This window comes from Erythrolamprus reginae, chromosome 1 (assembly GCF_031021105.1).
Source record: "Erythrolamprus reginae isolate rEryReg1 chromosome 1, rEryReg1.hap1, whole genome shotgun sequence".
Lineage (NCBI taxonomy): Eukaryota > Metazoa > Chordata > Lepidosauria > Squamata > Dipsadidae > Erythrolamprus > Erythrolamprus reginae.
Genome location: NC_091950.1, coordinates 90401820 through 90418386, shown reverse-complemented (window position 1 = coordinate 90418386; position 16567 = coordinate 90401820). Strand labels below are relative to the sequence as shown.

Below are 16567 nucleotides of genomic sequence, written 5' to 3'. Positions count from 1 at the left end.
AAATTATAATTACTTTGTTTAATTCCAGGCAGGTGTCAATCTACAACATAAAATTTGTCAATGATTGTTTATATTTTAATAAACTTATGACTTTCTTCAAATTTCCTATTAATTGGGAAGCAAACATTAGATTGCAGCCCTATATAATTCTTTTGAGTTTAGATGATCCATACATGCAAATAACTGATTCATGGAGTTGGAGTTTTATTTTCCTGGGGGGTCTTCGGTTGGAATATTCTGGCCCATGTTTACTGTGTCCTAGTAAAAGAATCTTTTTACAATAGAATAACTGAGTTGGAAGAAACATTGGAGGTCATCTAGTCCAGTGTTTCCTAATCTTGGCAACTTGACGATATCTGGACTTCAACTCCCAGAATTCCCCAGCCAGCATTTGCTGGCTGGGGAATTCTGGGAGTTGAAGTCCAAATATCGTCAAGTTGCCAAGGTTGGGAAACACTGATGTAGTCTAACCTTCTGCTCAAAAAGGACACCCTACACCAGTGATGGCGAACCATTTTGTCCTCAGGTGCCAAAAGAGTGTGCACGTGCGCTATTCCACATGCACAAATGCCTCCCTAAACAGCTCCTCCTCCCCCCTGGAGGCCTTTTGTAGGCTGGAAATGGCCTGTTTCCCAATTTCTGGCGGGCCTAGTAGGCTCGTGTTTCATCCTCCTCAGGCTCCATAGGCTTCCCTGGAGCCGGGGGAGGGTAACAATGTCCTCCCCCATCCCCCCTAGAGGCCCTCTGGAAACCAAAAACGCCCTCCCAGAGCCTCTATGTGAGCCAAATATAAACTGGCTGGCACACACATGCACGTTGGAGCAAAGCTAGGGCAATGGCTCACCTGCCAACAGATATGGCCCGTGTGCTGTTCGGTATTTTGATTTTTATTAATATTATTTGTATTAGCAGTGTTCAGCTGGCTTAATTTGCAATGGAGTTAGCATGGCCAGAAGTTAAACACGTTGTTCAGAATTCCATTTGTTAGCCATGAATGATCACTCCTTCATAAAGATGAAAAATACAATCTTTAGTTAAAATTCTGTTGATTCATGCAATTACAGATTGCAGGCAAATAAGCTTATATTCCAGTCCATATTAATAACTTCTGGATGGTCCCATGTATGAGGATGGCTTTGGATTTCATCTCACACATGTGTCTTCAGCCGAGGACAATGGAGGAGGTAGAAAGAGGTGAAAAGGAAAGGTCATCAAGGCCAAAAGAGGATCAGAAGGGGGGGGAGCATCTACTCTGCAGAGGTTTATAGTCTGCAGAGTACTTGCCCCTTTTGGTCATCAAAAGGTGACACACTGGTCAGTTAATTGCGACCTGACCATAGAGATATGTTTACAAGACAGTTCAAGCATGTAGTAGAGTGGTTAAACCTAACATGTGCCACCTGTGGCACCTGTGGCATAGGTTCACCATCACTGCCCTGCACCATTTCAGAGAAGTGACTGTCCAGTTGGCACTAGTTGTAATTGTACATTCTCCTCATCACTCCAACCATCAGTAAAGACAGTGACAGATGTGTTCAAAAAGTATCCCAAACTGTGAAGTCCTTTTCCTGGGGCAGTGTGTTCTTATCCCAAACAGGCTTCCCTTCAATTTTCAGATGTACAGTGTTCCCTCGCTTTTCACGGGGGATGCGTTCCGAGACCACCCGTGAAAGTCGAATTTCCACGAAGTACAGATGCGGAAGTAAATACACTATTTTTGGCTATGAACAGTATCACAAACCTTCCCTTAACACTTTAAACCCCTAAATTGCAATTTTCCATTCCCTTAGCAATCATTTAGATTATTATTCACCATGTTTATTTATTAAAGTTTATTAAAAAAATATTTATTAAAAGCAGATGAAAGTTTGGTGATGACATATAATGTCATAGGGTGGGAAAAACCGTGGTATAGGGAAAAAACCCGTGAAGTATTTTTTAATTAATATTTTTGAAAAACCGTGGTATAGACTTTTTGCGAAGTTCGAACCCCCGAAAATCGAGGGAACACTGTACTTATTAATAGGACCTCTATCATATCCGAATTACATTTGAACTTGTTCTCCCTCATCTGGGCCCATTTAGGAAATATCCAAATTCATGGGGCATTTGGAGCATGCCACTTTATCTGATGCTTTATGTCTTTTTGAGGTCTACATCGACCAACAGTCTAACACTGATCAGAAAATGATCTCCATATGACAACAGAAAGATTAATCCTTTTGTTTCACAGGCTCCACCTGAATGCCAAGTCCTTTGGGTGCTCTACTGCCTGTGTGAGGCAAGATATCAGTTGGAACAAGTCTTTTTGGCATAAAATCCTGAGCCACTTCTGTCATGGGCAACCTCAGCATGAAAAATAAATTTCCCTAAAGACATAATATCTTGGATAGTTCTCTGCTGTAACGATCCCAAGATTGTCCCAATTAGTTCAGGAAGAAAATCTTTCTTTAATAGGGTGGACAGTACAGTAATGTTATTTCCCATTATGATGATCATCCCAATGCAGTAACCTACAATCAAAATATCAGCTTGGCAGCTTCTGGTCAATGAGAAGAAATTCTTCATAAAAGTGCCAGAGGGAACAGTTGGATTTCAGAGAGACTACTTACATTTAGTCTCCCTCAAATCCAACTCCTATTCTAAAAGAACCCTTTTACATTTTCAAAATCCCAACCTGCATTTCCAAATGCCCATGGAATAAAATCGTGTGATATTAGTATTGTTTTGAAAGGAATAATATAGATTTTTTTTTAAAAAAAGTTGAACTCTCTGGTCTGGTGTACCTTGTATTTATTTATTTATTTACTTATTTATTTACTTATTTATTTACTTATTTATTTACTTATTTACTTACTTACTGACTGACTGACTGACTGATTGATTGGATTTGTATGCCGCCCCTCTCCGGAGACTTGGGGCGGCTAACAGCAACAATAAAGCAGTGTACAATAGTAGTCTGATGTTAGAAATAATTAAAAGCCCATTAATATAAAAAACCCAAACATACATACAAATATACCCTGTTTCCCCGATAGTAAGACACCCCCGATTGTAAGACGTATCGGGGGTTTCAGGGGGGTCGGCTAATATAAGCCGTACCCCGAAAGTAAGACATATGTCTTACTTTCGGGGAAACACGGGGGTATTGCCGCCTCCCTCTCATCTAGCTGCGCGCCGCCTCCTGCCCACGTCCGCACCATCCCCCTCTCCATACGTCGCCGCGTCTGCCACCTCCCTCTGATCTTAATGAGCGCCGCCTCCTGCCCACTTCCGCGCCGCCCCCCCTCCATACGTCACTGCGTCTAAATGTTAATTTTATGGTTAAAACAAAAAATTCGACAATTTTTTTTCCAATATAAGACATACCCCGAAAGTAAGACATAGTGGGGCTTTTGGGGATAAAAAGAAAGTAAGACACTGTCTTACTTTCGGGGAAACATGGTACCATGCATACCATTTCCACAGGGTTGGAGAATATGAAACCTATTGACACACATGCCTTAAGAATGTGCTGGTTTTAAAAAATATTTCCATTCTTTAGATATGAGACCCCCGTGTGTGAAAGTGATGCTCGATCCAGAAGTCCAGAAATTGATGATCCTTTCAAAAACCGAGAACTTCCAGGTAAAAATGAAGGAATAATAAGAGTGATAAGGATGGGTAGGGTCCCACCCATTGGTCGGATATAATTAGCCAGTGCATTATAGAGTTTTGTTTTGATGTTAAATCTTGTATTCATATAGCCACTTCACATCATATAATATCAATAATGGCGACGACTATTCCATAAAATGTATGGGAAAAGGTAATTCCCTTCTCCACTAAAATTAATTTGGGCTTGAACAGTTTCTTTGGCTGTCCTAGTTCTAGTTCTTTCCTATCGATTTGGTTTGACTCATATTCAAGAAATCTTTGTACAAATGTTGAATTAAAAATGTAGAAGGTATTCATGATGGTTGAATAACCATAACGTACAATTGCTAATTTACATTACTTCGTTATTGGATTATGATCATGGTGGAACTAAAACATCCTGTTTTTTCCGTAGTATTTGCAAAGTATAATTTAATAATATGCTAATGACACTTCATTTGAACCTGTAGACATTTCCAATTCAGCTACATGTTCCTGCTTCATAGTGTGGACCCTATGATTACATTTTAATGAAAAATAAGGAGATATTTGCACTATGATTTAAAACAGCTTTCCTCAACCAGTCAGCCTACAATTCTGTTGGGATTGTTACCATCCATGTTGTTTGAGACTTCTTGGCTGTTCCAAGACGTTAGCAAAAGTTAATTTAAAATATCCCTAAAGATTGAAATTTAATTTAAAATATCCGTAAGGACTGAAACCTGTAATCTCCAATGACTGTGTGTGATTGACTTTCAGTGTCCATGAAACTGACTGCTGTTTTCTTTTGCTATTATTTCTTTTTATTCTTATTGACAGGTTTAATGTATATTAACATGAAATATGCACAGTATGCATTTGTGCAATTATAATTCCACTGAACAATCACGAGCATTTTTCTTAGAGAAATCCATCTTTGCCTCCTTATTGGGTATAGCTCCATGATATGTACCATGTTTCCCTGAAAATAAGACCCTGTCTTATATTTTTTGAAGCCCAAAATAAGCGTTTGACTTTATTTTCGGGGAGGTCTTATTATTTTGGGGTGCATGGAGCAAGACGGGACTCCTCTTGCTGTCTTACCTGATTTCCAGCTCTTTCTCCCTAACCTTAACCAGAGGAAACAACCAGGGGAGGGCTTATTTTCAGGGAAGGCTTATTTAACATGGTACATTTACTGTGGAAGAAGAAAATGCCTGCTGCTATTGAAGAACCAGCTGAGATTTCAACCTACTGAAAGCATCTCAGCAGAACTGCCTGAAACATAACATGGCAACAGTATAGATATGGGAAAAAGAAACCTGTTTTGTCTTCTGTTTTTTAAAAAACTGAGTTGCTCTCCTTTCCAGGTTGCCCCGAAGGGAAAAAAGTAGAATTTATTACCAGTTTACTGGATGCTCTTACCACAGATATGGTACAGGCTATTAACTCAGCAGCACCTGCTGGAGGTGGAAGGTGAGTTTGGAAGCATTCGGGTGAAATAGAAATGAGACACCTAAAAACCTGTTTCCAGTTGGGCCAATAATACAATTTGCAGGAGGATGATACAAAGTAGAAATCTATGCGGTATATACTGTCATGAAAATTGAAGAAGCTTCCTGATATACAGATAAGCCTTGATTTATGATCACAGTTAGGATTGACATTTCCACTGTAAATTGTGGTCAGAAATTGAATCATCACCTGATGTGTCAAGGTTCCAGGTAACATCCAAATTTAAATCAGTCCAAGTCAAGGTATTCCTCAAAGTTCCAATTTATTTCCAGAGCCATCCTGATACCTACACTGGGGAACCCGAATCCGAGCTTCCCACCCAGTTGAAAATCCACATGCCTTGCTCCCCACCCATAAACGTGTCACATTGCCCATTTAAGTTGTGCCAGTGTGGCAACTCCTCCTTCCACTTCCGCCCAGGTGGTGGACATAGGATGGCCTTGAACTTCTCGAAATAATGCTTTGTGGCTGCATCTGCTCACTCGTGAAATAACCTCTCCCAAGTTCCCATAAATATCAGGCTTTCTACAGGTAGTGTGGCAAGCTTTTGATTTATCACCAACTTCTTTACCAGCTTGACAACTGGATCTTTTTATGATTGAATCACCATGTTTGTAACTTGAGTCACACACACGGAAACCAATTAAAAAAACGTCACCAATTGCGATCACCTGACTACGGGATGCTGTTTGTAAATGCGAGCTGCTTGCCAGGTGTCCAAATTGTGATCACATAAGCAATAGTCATAAATTTGAATTTAGGTCATAATTGGCTTTTGAGGAGATGGTGGTTTATTTGAATCACTATTGAATAAATGATTGTAAGTTGAGGACTCCCTGTATGTTTCCAAGTATCACTCCCTATTTTCATTATGAAAGAGATAAGCTCTTGCTTTTTGTGCTTGGGACACAAATAATTATGATTTGCACATAATTCATATATAAAATGGGTCTCTTCTCTAAAAAGAACAACAAGTGACCCTTCTTCAATTTTACCTCACAGTTCATGTTTGTTACTGATACCAAGCAAAAATAATGCAGTATGAAAAGTTCAGGAAAAGGAAGATTTCCTTCTCCCCTCCCCTCAGTTTTTGGTGGATTTATGCTCTTTATTCTTCAAACCTTTAGTCTGAATCTCTGATAAGTCATTTAAAATATGGATGTACATGACTTATCTTTTGGGATTTTGGTTCTTCAGTAAAAAGTCCTTTCTGTTCTCAGTTGGCTAGTCAATATAAGCTGGTTTACGCTTGCATAGATAATATGCCATCCAGTTGCTTCCACATGCTTGAATTAACACTAAGATACCTTCACAGGTTTTTCACATTTGTATACATTTTTATTTCCACTCACTGACTTTATCACTCTTCGTTTGGTATTCACGATTCTAAATATTCATGTATAAGTTACGCTTTTCCTACATTTTTCATTTATGTCTATTATTATAGCACTAAAAGAGAAAGAGCTAGAAATGTGAGAAAACAGAATTGGCACCAACAGTACCCATTTCTTCTTCTCTTTTATTTTATTACTGTTGGAGGATACCTATTGAAAAGAAGCAGGAAGATGACTCTTTAGTCATCTTTAGACAACTAGACAACATTTAGACAACTAGACACAAGAACAGTTTTCCCCCGAGCGCCATCACTCTACTAAACAAATAATTCCCTCAACACTGTCAGACTTTCTACTAAATCTGCACTTCTATTCTACTAGTTTTTCTCATCATTCCTATCACCCGTTTCCTCCCATGTTGACTGTATGACTGTAACTTGTTGCTTATATCCTAAGATTTTTATTAATATTGCTTCTTCATTGCTTATTTGACCCCTATGACAATCATTAAGTGTTGTACCACATGATTCTTGACAAATGTATATTTTATTTTATGTACGCTGAGAGCACATGCACCAAGACAAATTCCTTGTGTGTCCAATCACACTTGGCCAATAAAAATTCTATTCTATTCTATTCTAGTCCATCCCAGTGGTAAAATTTTCCCCCATGGATCTAGACCAATTTCTCCTAACCCCCTTGGATACTGGGGGACTCTCAGGGGAAAAGTACCTCTCTGAAGCTCTAGATAGCACTAAAAGTGTGTGTTTGTGTAATCTCACTTACCTTTGCTACAGTTTGGAGATGTGTGCGCGCTGCTTCTGCATGCACAGATCGCCCATGATGACATCCAGGTAGGCGGAGCTTCCCACCGCTGCTACCGGTTCGCTCAAACCAGGGCAAACCAGTAGCAACCCATCACTGCTGTGTAGGGAGTCTCCAAGAGACAAGGATTTACAGTTATTTAACGGATTTTGTAAATCTGGGAAGAGTGAGTGAGGCTGACTATGTGCATTTCTCTCTCACTTTATTTTTTTTTAATGTTTCATTTTTGTTTTTATTACATATAGAAATACATCTATTTACAGATCATTGCCCATTTTTAGTATACATTCGTAATAACTTTTAATTTTATAGCACATGGGTAGAAAAAATAATAAGAAAACATTTCTCCCTCACTTTAATCCAATTCATGTGAAAGTGCCCCCCAATTCCCAACTGTTAGATGTCAAGGTTCTCTTTGAACTCAATGGAGGGACATCATCATGCACACATAATACTTTAAATCTACCCATGGCACTGATTATGTTTTATCTTAATGTTTGTGAACAATAATTACTAGAACAGAGAAATGCTGTTTAGGTTCATGCATCTATTCTATTTGGACCTGAATTTTACAGGCTGTAAGTGAAACAACTCTGGTGTGCTAATTTTTCTATCTTTCTACATATTGAACTACAATTTTAACCAATTAATTTGGCAGAAGATAAGATCACAAATGATGCGGATTAACACAAACTTTGCATGTTTCTTATGTGTGCAAATCTATTTATGTTCCACTACTTTCCTGCATGGCCTTTATTGCTTACCACTCACAAAACACCTGTTTTTTACAGAGGTCATTCAGCAACTTGCTGCTTTTTGAAATTCCCGTCGGATAGTTTAAGTTCAGTGTTTACACCAAAGATATTTTAAATGATTGAAGTGGAAGCATTTTCATAGATAACTGAAAAATGATACACAGCATTTTCTTTCATTTCAGAACATTTAAAACACTTTAATGTACATTATCTCAGAAGTGTGTTTGTGTGTGTGTGTGTTTGATTGAATTAAGAACTGCAATTTTTCGCTAAACACTTTTCCCCTACACACCCTTGGAAAAAGAGGTCCAGTTCCACGTCCAGCAGACATCCAAAAAAGGCTAGGAGTGTGTTAAGGGTCTGTTTGTGTTTTTATTTTATATGTGCAGACATCCAAAAAAGGCTAGGAGTGTGTTAAGATTCTGTTTGTGTTTTTATTTTATATGTGTCTCTGAGTATGAGAGAAAAACATCTCGCCTGACACTATTATACGTCTTCCAAGGTTCTCTGAGGAGTGTGTTAAGGGTCTGTTTGTGTTTTTATTTTATATATGCAGACATCCAAAAAAGGCTAGGAGTGTGTTAAGATTCTGTTTGTGTTTTTATTTTATATGTGTCTCTGAGTATGAGAGAAAAACATCTCGCCTGACACTATTATACGTCTTCCAAGGTTCTCTGAGCCCGATCCCAGCCATACCCTGGAAGAGCGGGTGGTGCATTGGTACTTCAGTCAGCTGGACAACAATAACAGCAGCGACATCAACAAAAGGGAGATGAAACCCTTCAAGCGCTACGTGAAGAAGAAAGCCAAGCCCAAGAAATGTACACGACGCTTCACTGACTACTGTGATCTCAACAAAGACAAGTCCATCTCACTTCAGGAATTGAAAGGCTGTTTGGGGGTTAGAAAGGAAGAAGGTTGGTGGGTCTTTCATTGATTAGGCTGAACTAACAACTAGCTTTACAATTCAGCCCGTATGGCTTTATGGTTCAAGTTGTTTTGTTTCGGTGGGATAGTGGCTTTTTTGGGGGGGGGGAAGGGGAAAGGGAGGATGCATAAGGTACAGTTGTTTCAAGAGAAGAAGAGTGCCAAGAAACACTCTTGGTAATATCGGGTAATTTGGAGACAAGTTCTACATCTTTGGCTAAGTGCATACTTTCCTTGAAATAGTTCAATTTTAAAATGTTATTATACTTCATTGTTTGTTTGTTTGACTTCTGTGCCGCACTTCTCCTCGGACACAGGGCAGTTTACAACCAGAAAAAATACATCTAGAAATCTAACTCTAAAAACATCCTAAAATCCCAATTTCTTAAAAGCAGTCACTCGCATTCAAACAGTCATACCTATAAATTCATTCATTGGCCAGGGCTAGATATTAAACTTAGTGGCCCCAAGCCTATCAGCAGAGGCTGGGTCTTTAAAGTATTGCGGAAGGCGGGGAGAGTGGGAGCAATACAAATCTCTGGAGGGAGTTGATTCCATAGGGCCGGGGCCACCACAGAGAAGGCTGATGGGGCATTGTCTAGCTGATGGGGCCTGGAGAAGGCCGACACTGTGGGATCTAACCGGTCGCTGGGATTCATATGGCAGAAGGTGGTCTGCAAGAAATCTGGCCTGTGCTACGTAGGGTTTATAGGTCATAACCAACACTTTGAATTGTGTCTGGAGACCAATTGGCAGCCAATGCAGAGTGCTGGAGAAACATGGGTGTATCTTGGAAGGCCCATGACTGCTCACACGGCTGTATTTTGCACCACCTGAAGTCTCCGAACGCTCTTCAAAGGTAGCTCCCATGTAGGTGCCTTTCAAGAGAGGCGTTTAGTAGGTGCCTTTCAAGAGAGGCAGTTTGGTGTAGCGATTAAAGCCTCATGCTAGAAACCAGGAGAATGTACATCTTAGACCCACCTGTGGTACAAGGCCAGATGGGTAACTTTGGGCCAGTCACTCTGAGTCTTAGGGAGAATGCAAAGCCAAACCACTTCTAAAAAAGGTTGCTGGGAAGAATTAATGTACCTGTGTAGCCGTAATGGGCTTCACTTACCTTTGCTACAGTTTGGAGATGTGTGCGCGCTGCTTCTGCATGCACAGATCGCCCATGATGACATCCAGGTAGGCGGAGCTTCCCACCGCTGCTACCGGTTCGCTCAAACCAGGGCAAACCAGTAGCAACCCATCACTGCTGTGTAGGGAGTCTCCAAGAGACAAGGATTTACAGTTATTTAACTGTTTACATTTATTTTTTTGATTTCTCCTTGGATTGAAACCTTGAAGTGTTAGGGTGAAGTTTAAGCAAGCCCCACCCTGAAGCACCCTGCTAAATACAGATTTGCGGGATCTAATAATTCACTTGTACAATTGTAGATTTCTTGATGGTGTTTATTGTATCCTTCTGCCTTCTAGGATATAATTGTAGACCAGTCTTTATATATACTGGGTCCTGTGAAATTATTACTTGCAGTTTAGCTCATCTGTGTGGCAGTTTTTTTGCTCTCCCTGTCTCTATCTACCCTGTCTCAATCTACCCCTACTCTGGAAACATGCCGTCTTGAAAAGAAATGAAACAAAATCCTTTATTAATGCAAAAGGATGCCCAGCTGTTTCTATTTTATTTTTCTGCAGATATTAATGAGTATATTGCACAAAAGAAGCCACCTAGCTCCTATTTTGAAAAAAATTAATAATATTCATTGCTGTTTCTTTGATCTCAGTATAATAAATGCTTAATATAAAATTGAGCTTGTTACGTTCTTTGAGTAAATTGATCATTATATGGATTTACATTTACTAGTTTTCTAAAACTTAAATATGACAGGCAAGAAATTTGTTTAATGCGCTTTCTAATTCTAGTTTGAAGTATTTGAGTTATCATCATCAGATTATATTTTGTATCTTCTTAAAATTTAAAGCATTCACAGGATCAATATCTAAAGTTAATAGACAAAAGAATATTCTTTCTATTTGCAGGCAGCATTGGCAGCTACCCACATGGAAAAAGGCAAGGCATGAATCCTTTCAGTAAGTATGCTTCTCAGAGTAGCAAACTTAACACACCAGCTTGTGTTGAATTATTTAGGTCAAGGAAACCAGAGAAGGAGACTCCATTTTCATCTTTCTTCAAATGATTTTGATTTGAAAGGGCCTTATTGAATGTTTTTTTTTTTTTAAAAAACGATTTACCTTAAAACTTGGTATACTTGAATTATGTATGTATTGTATGTATTTATTAGATTTGTATGCCGCCCCTCTCCGAAGACTCGGGGTGGCTAACAACAATAAAAAGACAATGTGAACAAATCTAATATTAAAAATAATCTTAAAAATCCCAATTTAAAGAACCAATCATACATACAAGCATACCATGTATAAATTCTATAAGCCTAGGGGGAAGGGAAAATTTCAATTCCCCCATGCCTGACGACAGAGGTGGGTTTTAAGGAGCTTGCGAAAGGCAAGGAGGGTGGGGGCAACTCTGATATCTGGGGGGAGCTGGTTCCAGAGGGTCGGGGCCGCCAAAGAGAAGGCTTTTCCCTTGGGTCCCGCCAAACGACATTGTTTAGTCGACGGGACCCGGAAAAGGCCAACTCTGTGGAACCTAACCGGTCGCTGGGATTCGTGCGGCAGAAGGCGGTCCCGGAAAATTACATAAATTGTCTCAATAATATCCAAATAATATTTTTTGCTTGTTTTTCAATTGAGCAATGAAGTGCAAAGGAAATAATTATTAAGAATAAGTTAGAAGACGTTTGCAATTACCTACACAAAATTATGCCTGGCTGAAGGCAAATATACATGTCCCAGGATAATATTGCAGGATTCAATCTGGGTCAGTCACTGGGACCAGAAGATAGTTTTTGAGCTTTTGGATCCATTGGACTCCGTGGTGAAATCCAATTTTTTTTTTACTACCAGTTCTGTGGGCATGGTTTGGCTTGGTGAACGTGGCAGCGGAAGGATCCTGCAAAAGCCCCATTCTCTCCACACTTCTAGGAGGAGGATATTGCAAAATCTCTGTTCCCACCACACTCTGGGGCCAGCCAGATGTGGTATTTGCTGGTTCTCCGGACTACTCAAAATTTCCGCTACTGGTTATCCAGGACCTGTCGGAACCTGCTGGATTTCACCCCTGATTGGGCTCCAGCATAAGTCCAAAAGCTCAGAAGACTAAACCTCTAGTCCCAATGGCCAACCCAGATTGGATTCTGTAAAGTTATGTTTATTCACTTTTTAATCAATGAGCAAAGTTGTAAAAATCAGCATTTTATTTTTAAAACCACAACTAGCAAATAGTTGGATTCTCTGCATGATTATATGTTTACCTTAATTTTAAATTTATGCTGCTTTTTACAGTTTCATTGTATCCCGCTTTTCTCAACCCAAAATGGTGTGGGCAGGAATTAAGATTTTTTAAAGTGCAAATTATTATAATTATTTTAAATTAATATAATCATAAACACATTTTTTTTGGTGAGTTATGTGCCTGAAAAAGAGCACATATATGTGAGAAAGCTATACTGTATTTCAAACAAGAACTTCCCTTGGTATAAGTTATGAATGAAAGAATAGCATTAAGGAATTATATAACTATTGAAAGCTTTGCACATGAGACAATGGAAATAGGTACAGAACTCTTTAAATATACCTTCTTTAAAAAGCATTGGAAAACCTGCCAGACCAAAATTCTGCTTGGCCCATTCAGGTAGATGACTAGATTTATTCTGTGTATGTTTGACTGACCTGATATTTATCCATGGCACTTTAATATTTGTGCAAATTGAATAAAAAAGCTTTTGTTGAAGCAGAAAATCCCTCCCTGAAAATCAGGAACACTTTTTAAATGAGTACAGCTGGTAAAAGGAGCTGATTTCCAGAAAAAATTAAAACAGCCTAATTTAGCTATGCTGAGTGCTTCTCTTGCAGTGAATCCTCTGCTGGTCTTTATATTTAAAATCAAAGGTTTTAAATATATTTAAAATTGGAGGCCCTCTCTAAGGAAGGTTATGTAACTCTTAGAATATCCTTTAGAAATAAAGCATCATTCCAAAGCTTGTGTGTTTAGTGGTATTTTCTTCTTAATTAAATGTAAAACATAATCTCTATGTTCTAAAGAAAGTCTTTAGAGGTTTGCTCTGTATATGTATATGATCTATATGCAATGTTTATTATTCAAGGTATCAGGTCAAATACCCTAATTGTTTTGGCAGTCTTACTCTTTCTAATGAAAGCATCACCACATTAATTATTCAGTGAGAGAAGTCTCATAAACTTTACTAAAAAAAATATATTCATTTCTTCTAGTCAGGGATGAAAGCTCCCGGTTTTCTCGTGCCTGTCAATCGGCGGAGAGCCAGTCGCGAAGGGCGTGTGAGGCTCCGCCCACCATCTAGGATGCATCCATTTGGGTTCTTTTACCCTCTGCGCATGCACAGAATGCTTTGCGCATGTACAGAGGGAAAAAGAACCCAAATGGCAGCATCTGGGCAGGTGGGTGGAGCCTTTGTGATTGGCTCTCCGACGATTGAGAGGCACGAATGAATCAGGAGCATTTCATCTTTGCTTCAAGTCAATCCTAACTCCTAGTGACTGCCTGAACCCATCCCTTAATTTTTCTGGACAACATTTTCTGGAAGTGGTTTTCCATTATCTGCTTCCTAGGACTGAAAGACAGTGATTGAGCTAGTTGGCTTTGTGCCTAGGCAGGACTACAACTCACAGTCTCCTGGTTTCTAGTCTGCTGCTTTAACCACTATACCAAACTGGCTCTCTTAATCAATTGATTACTTCTAATGGGATTTAATTGGATTTGATTTTTACCTTTTGTTTTCTTCTCTGTCTACCACACCAGTAGGACGTCTTGTTTAAGAAGATATGTCATGGATGGATGGATGGAAGGAAATAGGATGCATGGCCATCTGAAAACATGTAGGACTGGCAACACCCAGGATAGCAGAAGTGGCAGTCACAACATTTGCACTTTGTTAAAAAAAGAAAGAAAGAAAGAAAGAAGAGAAAATTTGTCTACATATAATACAGGGGTTTTTTTTTTAACGTAATCTGAAGAAAAGACCTTTGAAATTTGGAAAGAAAACTTAACGTCTACTTGTGATTTAAATCTAAAGGATTGCCTGGACTTGAAAAAAATGTTTAATATATTGTACATAAAATGTAAATTACACCGTGATTTTCTGTTAGTTGTGGGATGACTATTTGATTCCTGCCCAGTTTTTGTTTCCTTTTTTAAGAAGTGCAGCAAATTCAGGAATATCTTCCTGGACAAGAGTGACTTCTGATGCCATCCAATCTTTGTTAAGTGATATAAGCTCTGCCTTCATTACATTCATTACAGAGGTTATTGGATAGTTGTTTATAAAGTGTTGTAAATCACCGATGATGAAATGATCTAAATATGTAATCTAGTGGTCCCCAATTTTAGTCCATTGACCACTAGCAGTCTGCAGCCTGTTGGTAACTGGCCCGTATATGTGGCTGGTCAATACGCCAAACTCCATTTGCACATGTCCTCTAACCGTTGTTACCACTGCTACCAGTCTGCAGAGCCACAAAGGTTGGGAAACATTCAAGAAATGTAAATGTGAGCATTATAAAATTATAAATGAGGGTGGGGACTTCATGGCGCTCCAGACACTGCTGGACTTTAATGTACACATGTTTAGCCAGCATAGCCAGTGTTCACAGGCAAGCAAAAATGAGACAAAACTTCTGCCCAGTTTAGGAATCCAAAACAAGAAGTCTCACATAATAGCTGCCATAACCTTGGCTTGAGTACCTCCTATGCACAGAGCCCAGCCTGGATACTTGGTTCCTTGAGCGAACCTTTCCTATTGATAGGATTCCCCCCATACCCCAATTCAGAAGGAATCTTCCTTCAGTTCATTATTCAGGAACAAGAGAGGACTTTGGAATTTATTTTGTGTGAAATATTCCACATTGTGGTGCCCACCAATTGACCATTGTGAGGACTATATGATCAGAGTCCAGTCCAGCTGCAATCCCACCGGCTATATTCTTAATTTCATGGTCCTGGCTGCTTTAGTGTTTAAGGAAAGCAAGAGTGAGTTGCAACAATGCCCTTTTTGGATTGTGAATCTTGAAAGTTTACTCTACATAGGTGGACATTTGAATCTGGGCAAAAACATTATTTTCTTTTTAAAATCTGGGTTGAATCATTTCACAGGTTTGCTGTAAAATGAATTTTTGTCTCATGGTTCACCATCGCCCCCTGCTGGCTTCTCTGATGTATCACATACAACAAATATGTCTTCAAACTGTTCTTTGTGTACTGTTTTATTTTCCCTTTTCTTTTGTTCGCAACACTTATTCTGTATGCATTCAAATTACTTTGTTTGAATATGCAGTGTAAAAAGTCTACTTTGTCCATATGAATGAAGATCAATTTGTAAAGAATGTTGTTAAAAGAGTTTTTGTTCACTCAAGTCTTCCTCTCAGCCCTATTATTATTAATAATGCCAGAGAATCAGAGGTCGCGGCAAGTTCTTCTGTTGCTTTGTCTTACTATTTTGTGAAAATGAATTTTGTTTAGTTCTGTCAAGGGGCATCTGATCAGTGCCTCCTTTAGTTTGGTAGTTTTTCTCCCAAGGAACTTCTTTCAGAACCTGTTGGGTTAGAGCAGCATATAGCTCCCACTAAATTAATTTATTTTATTTTTATTTTATTTATTCTTTGTCCAATATACAATACATATGGAAGAGAATAGACATTAAGTAATATATATAAAGATAGAAAGTAAAAAAAAGAGAATATATATGATATAAGAGATATGGAGAGAATATATATGAACTGGGACATATATATATATATATATATATATATATATATATATATATATATAGATAGATAGATAGATAGATAGATAGATAGATAGATAGAGATAGAGAGATAGAGATAGATAGATAGATAGATAGATAGATAGATAGATAGATAGATAGATAGATAGATAGATAGATAAGGAGAGAATATATATGATATATGAGATAAGGAATAATAAAAATACATTAACTTTTTCACAATACCAGATTTCATAATTTCCTCATTAAGAGGCATATCTGTTGTATGATGGTTTTTAAGGTGGATTTAGACCAAAGTCTACCTCATCCTCCTTCCTCTGACCCAGCAGTATTCACTCTTATGGTCATGTTCAAAAGAAGCATGAAAGTGATGATAACCTTTCTTGGTTCTCCCACATCCAAGTAATTAAAAATTGATACAGTTTTCTGCTGAAAAATTGCATTCCATCTTCTATCATTATCAGAGTTCAAGTGGAAATCAGTCTAGAGTAGAGTAGAATAGAATAGAATAGAATAGAATAGAATGTTTTATTGGCCAAGTGTGATTGGACACACAAGGAATTTATCTTGGTGCATATGCTCTCAGTATACATAAAAGAAAATATACTTTCTTTAAGAATCATAAGGCTAAACACTTAATGATAGTCCAGGTACAAATAAGCAATCAAATTATATTAGGAACCAATCAATATAAATA

At 38.5% G+C, this 16567-nt stretch overlaps 1 protein-coding gene across 3 annotated transcripts in view; it reads left to right on the top strand.

Annotated features, from left to right (window-relative positions):
- The window catches only part of SMOC1 (SPARC related modular calcium binding 1), an 88317-nt gene extending 72851 nt beyond the window's left edge, over positions 1 to 15466 (top strand). For 2 of the 3 annotated variants that reach the window (XM_070758603.1, XM_070758584.1), the window contains exons 9-13: positions 3545 to 3627; positions 4986 to 5091; positions 8714 to 8961; positions 11012 to 11062; positions 13890 to 15466. In XM_070758603.1, the coding sequence (XP_070614704.1) occupies positions 3545 to 3627; positions 4986 to 5091; positions 8714 to 8961; positions 11012 to 11062; positions 13890 to 13906 (505 nt within the window). In that variant the 3' untranslated portion in view covers positions 13907 to 15466. The remainder of the gene's footprint in view (positions 1 to 3544; positions 3628 to 4985; positions 5092 to 8713; positions 8962 to 11011; positions 11063 to 13889) is intronic. The other variant, XM_070758593.1, reaches the window with a different exon arrangement.
- Positions 15467 to 16567: the final 1101 nt, after the last annotated feature.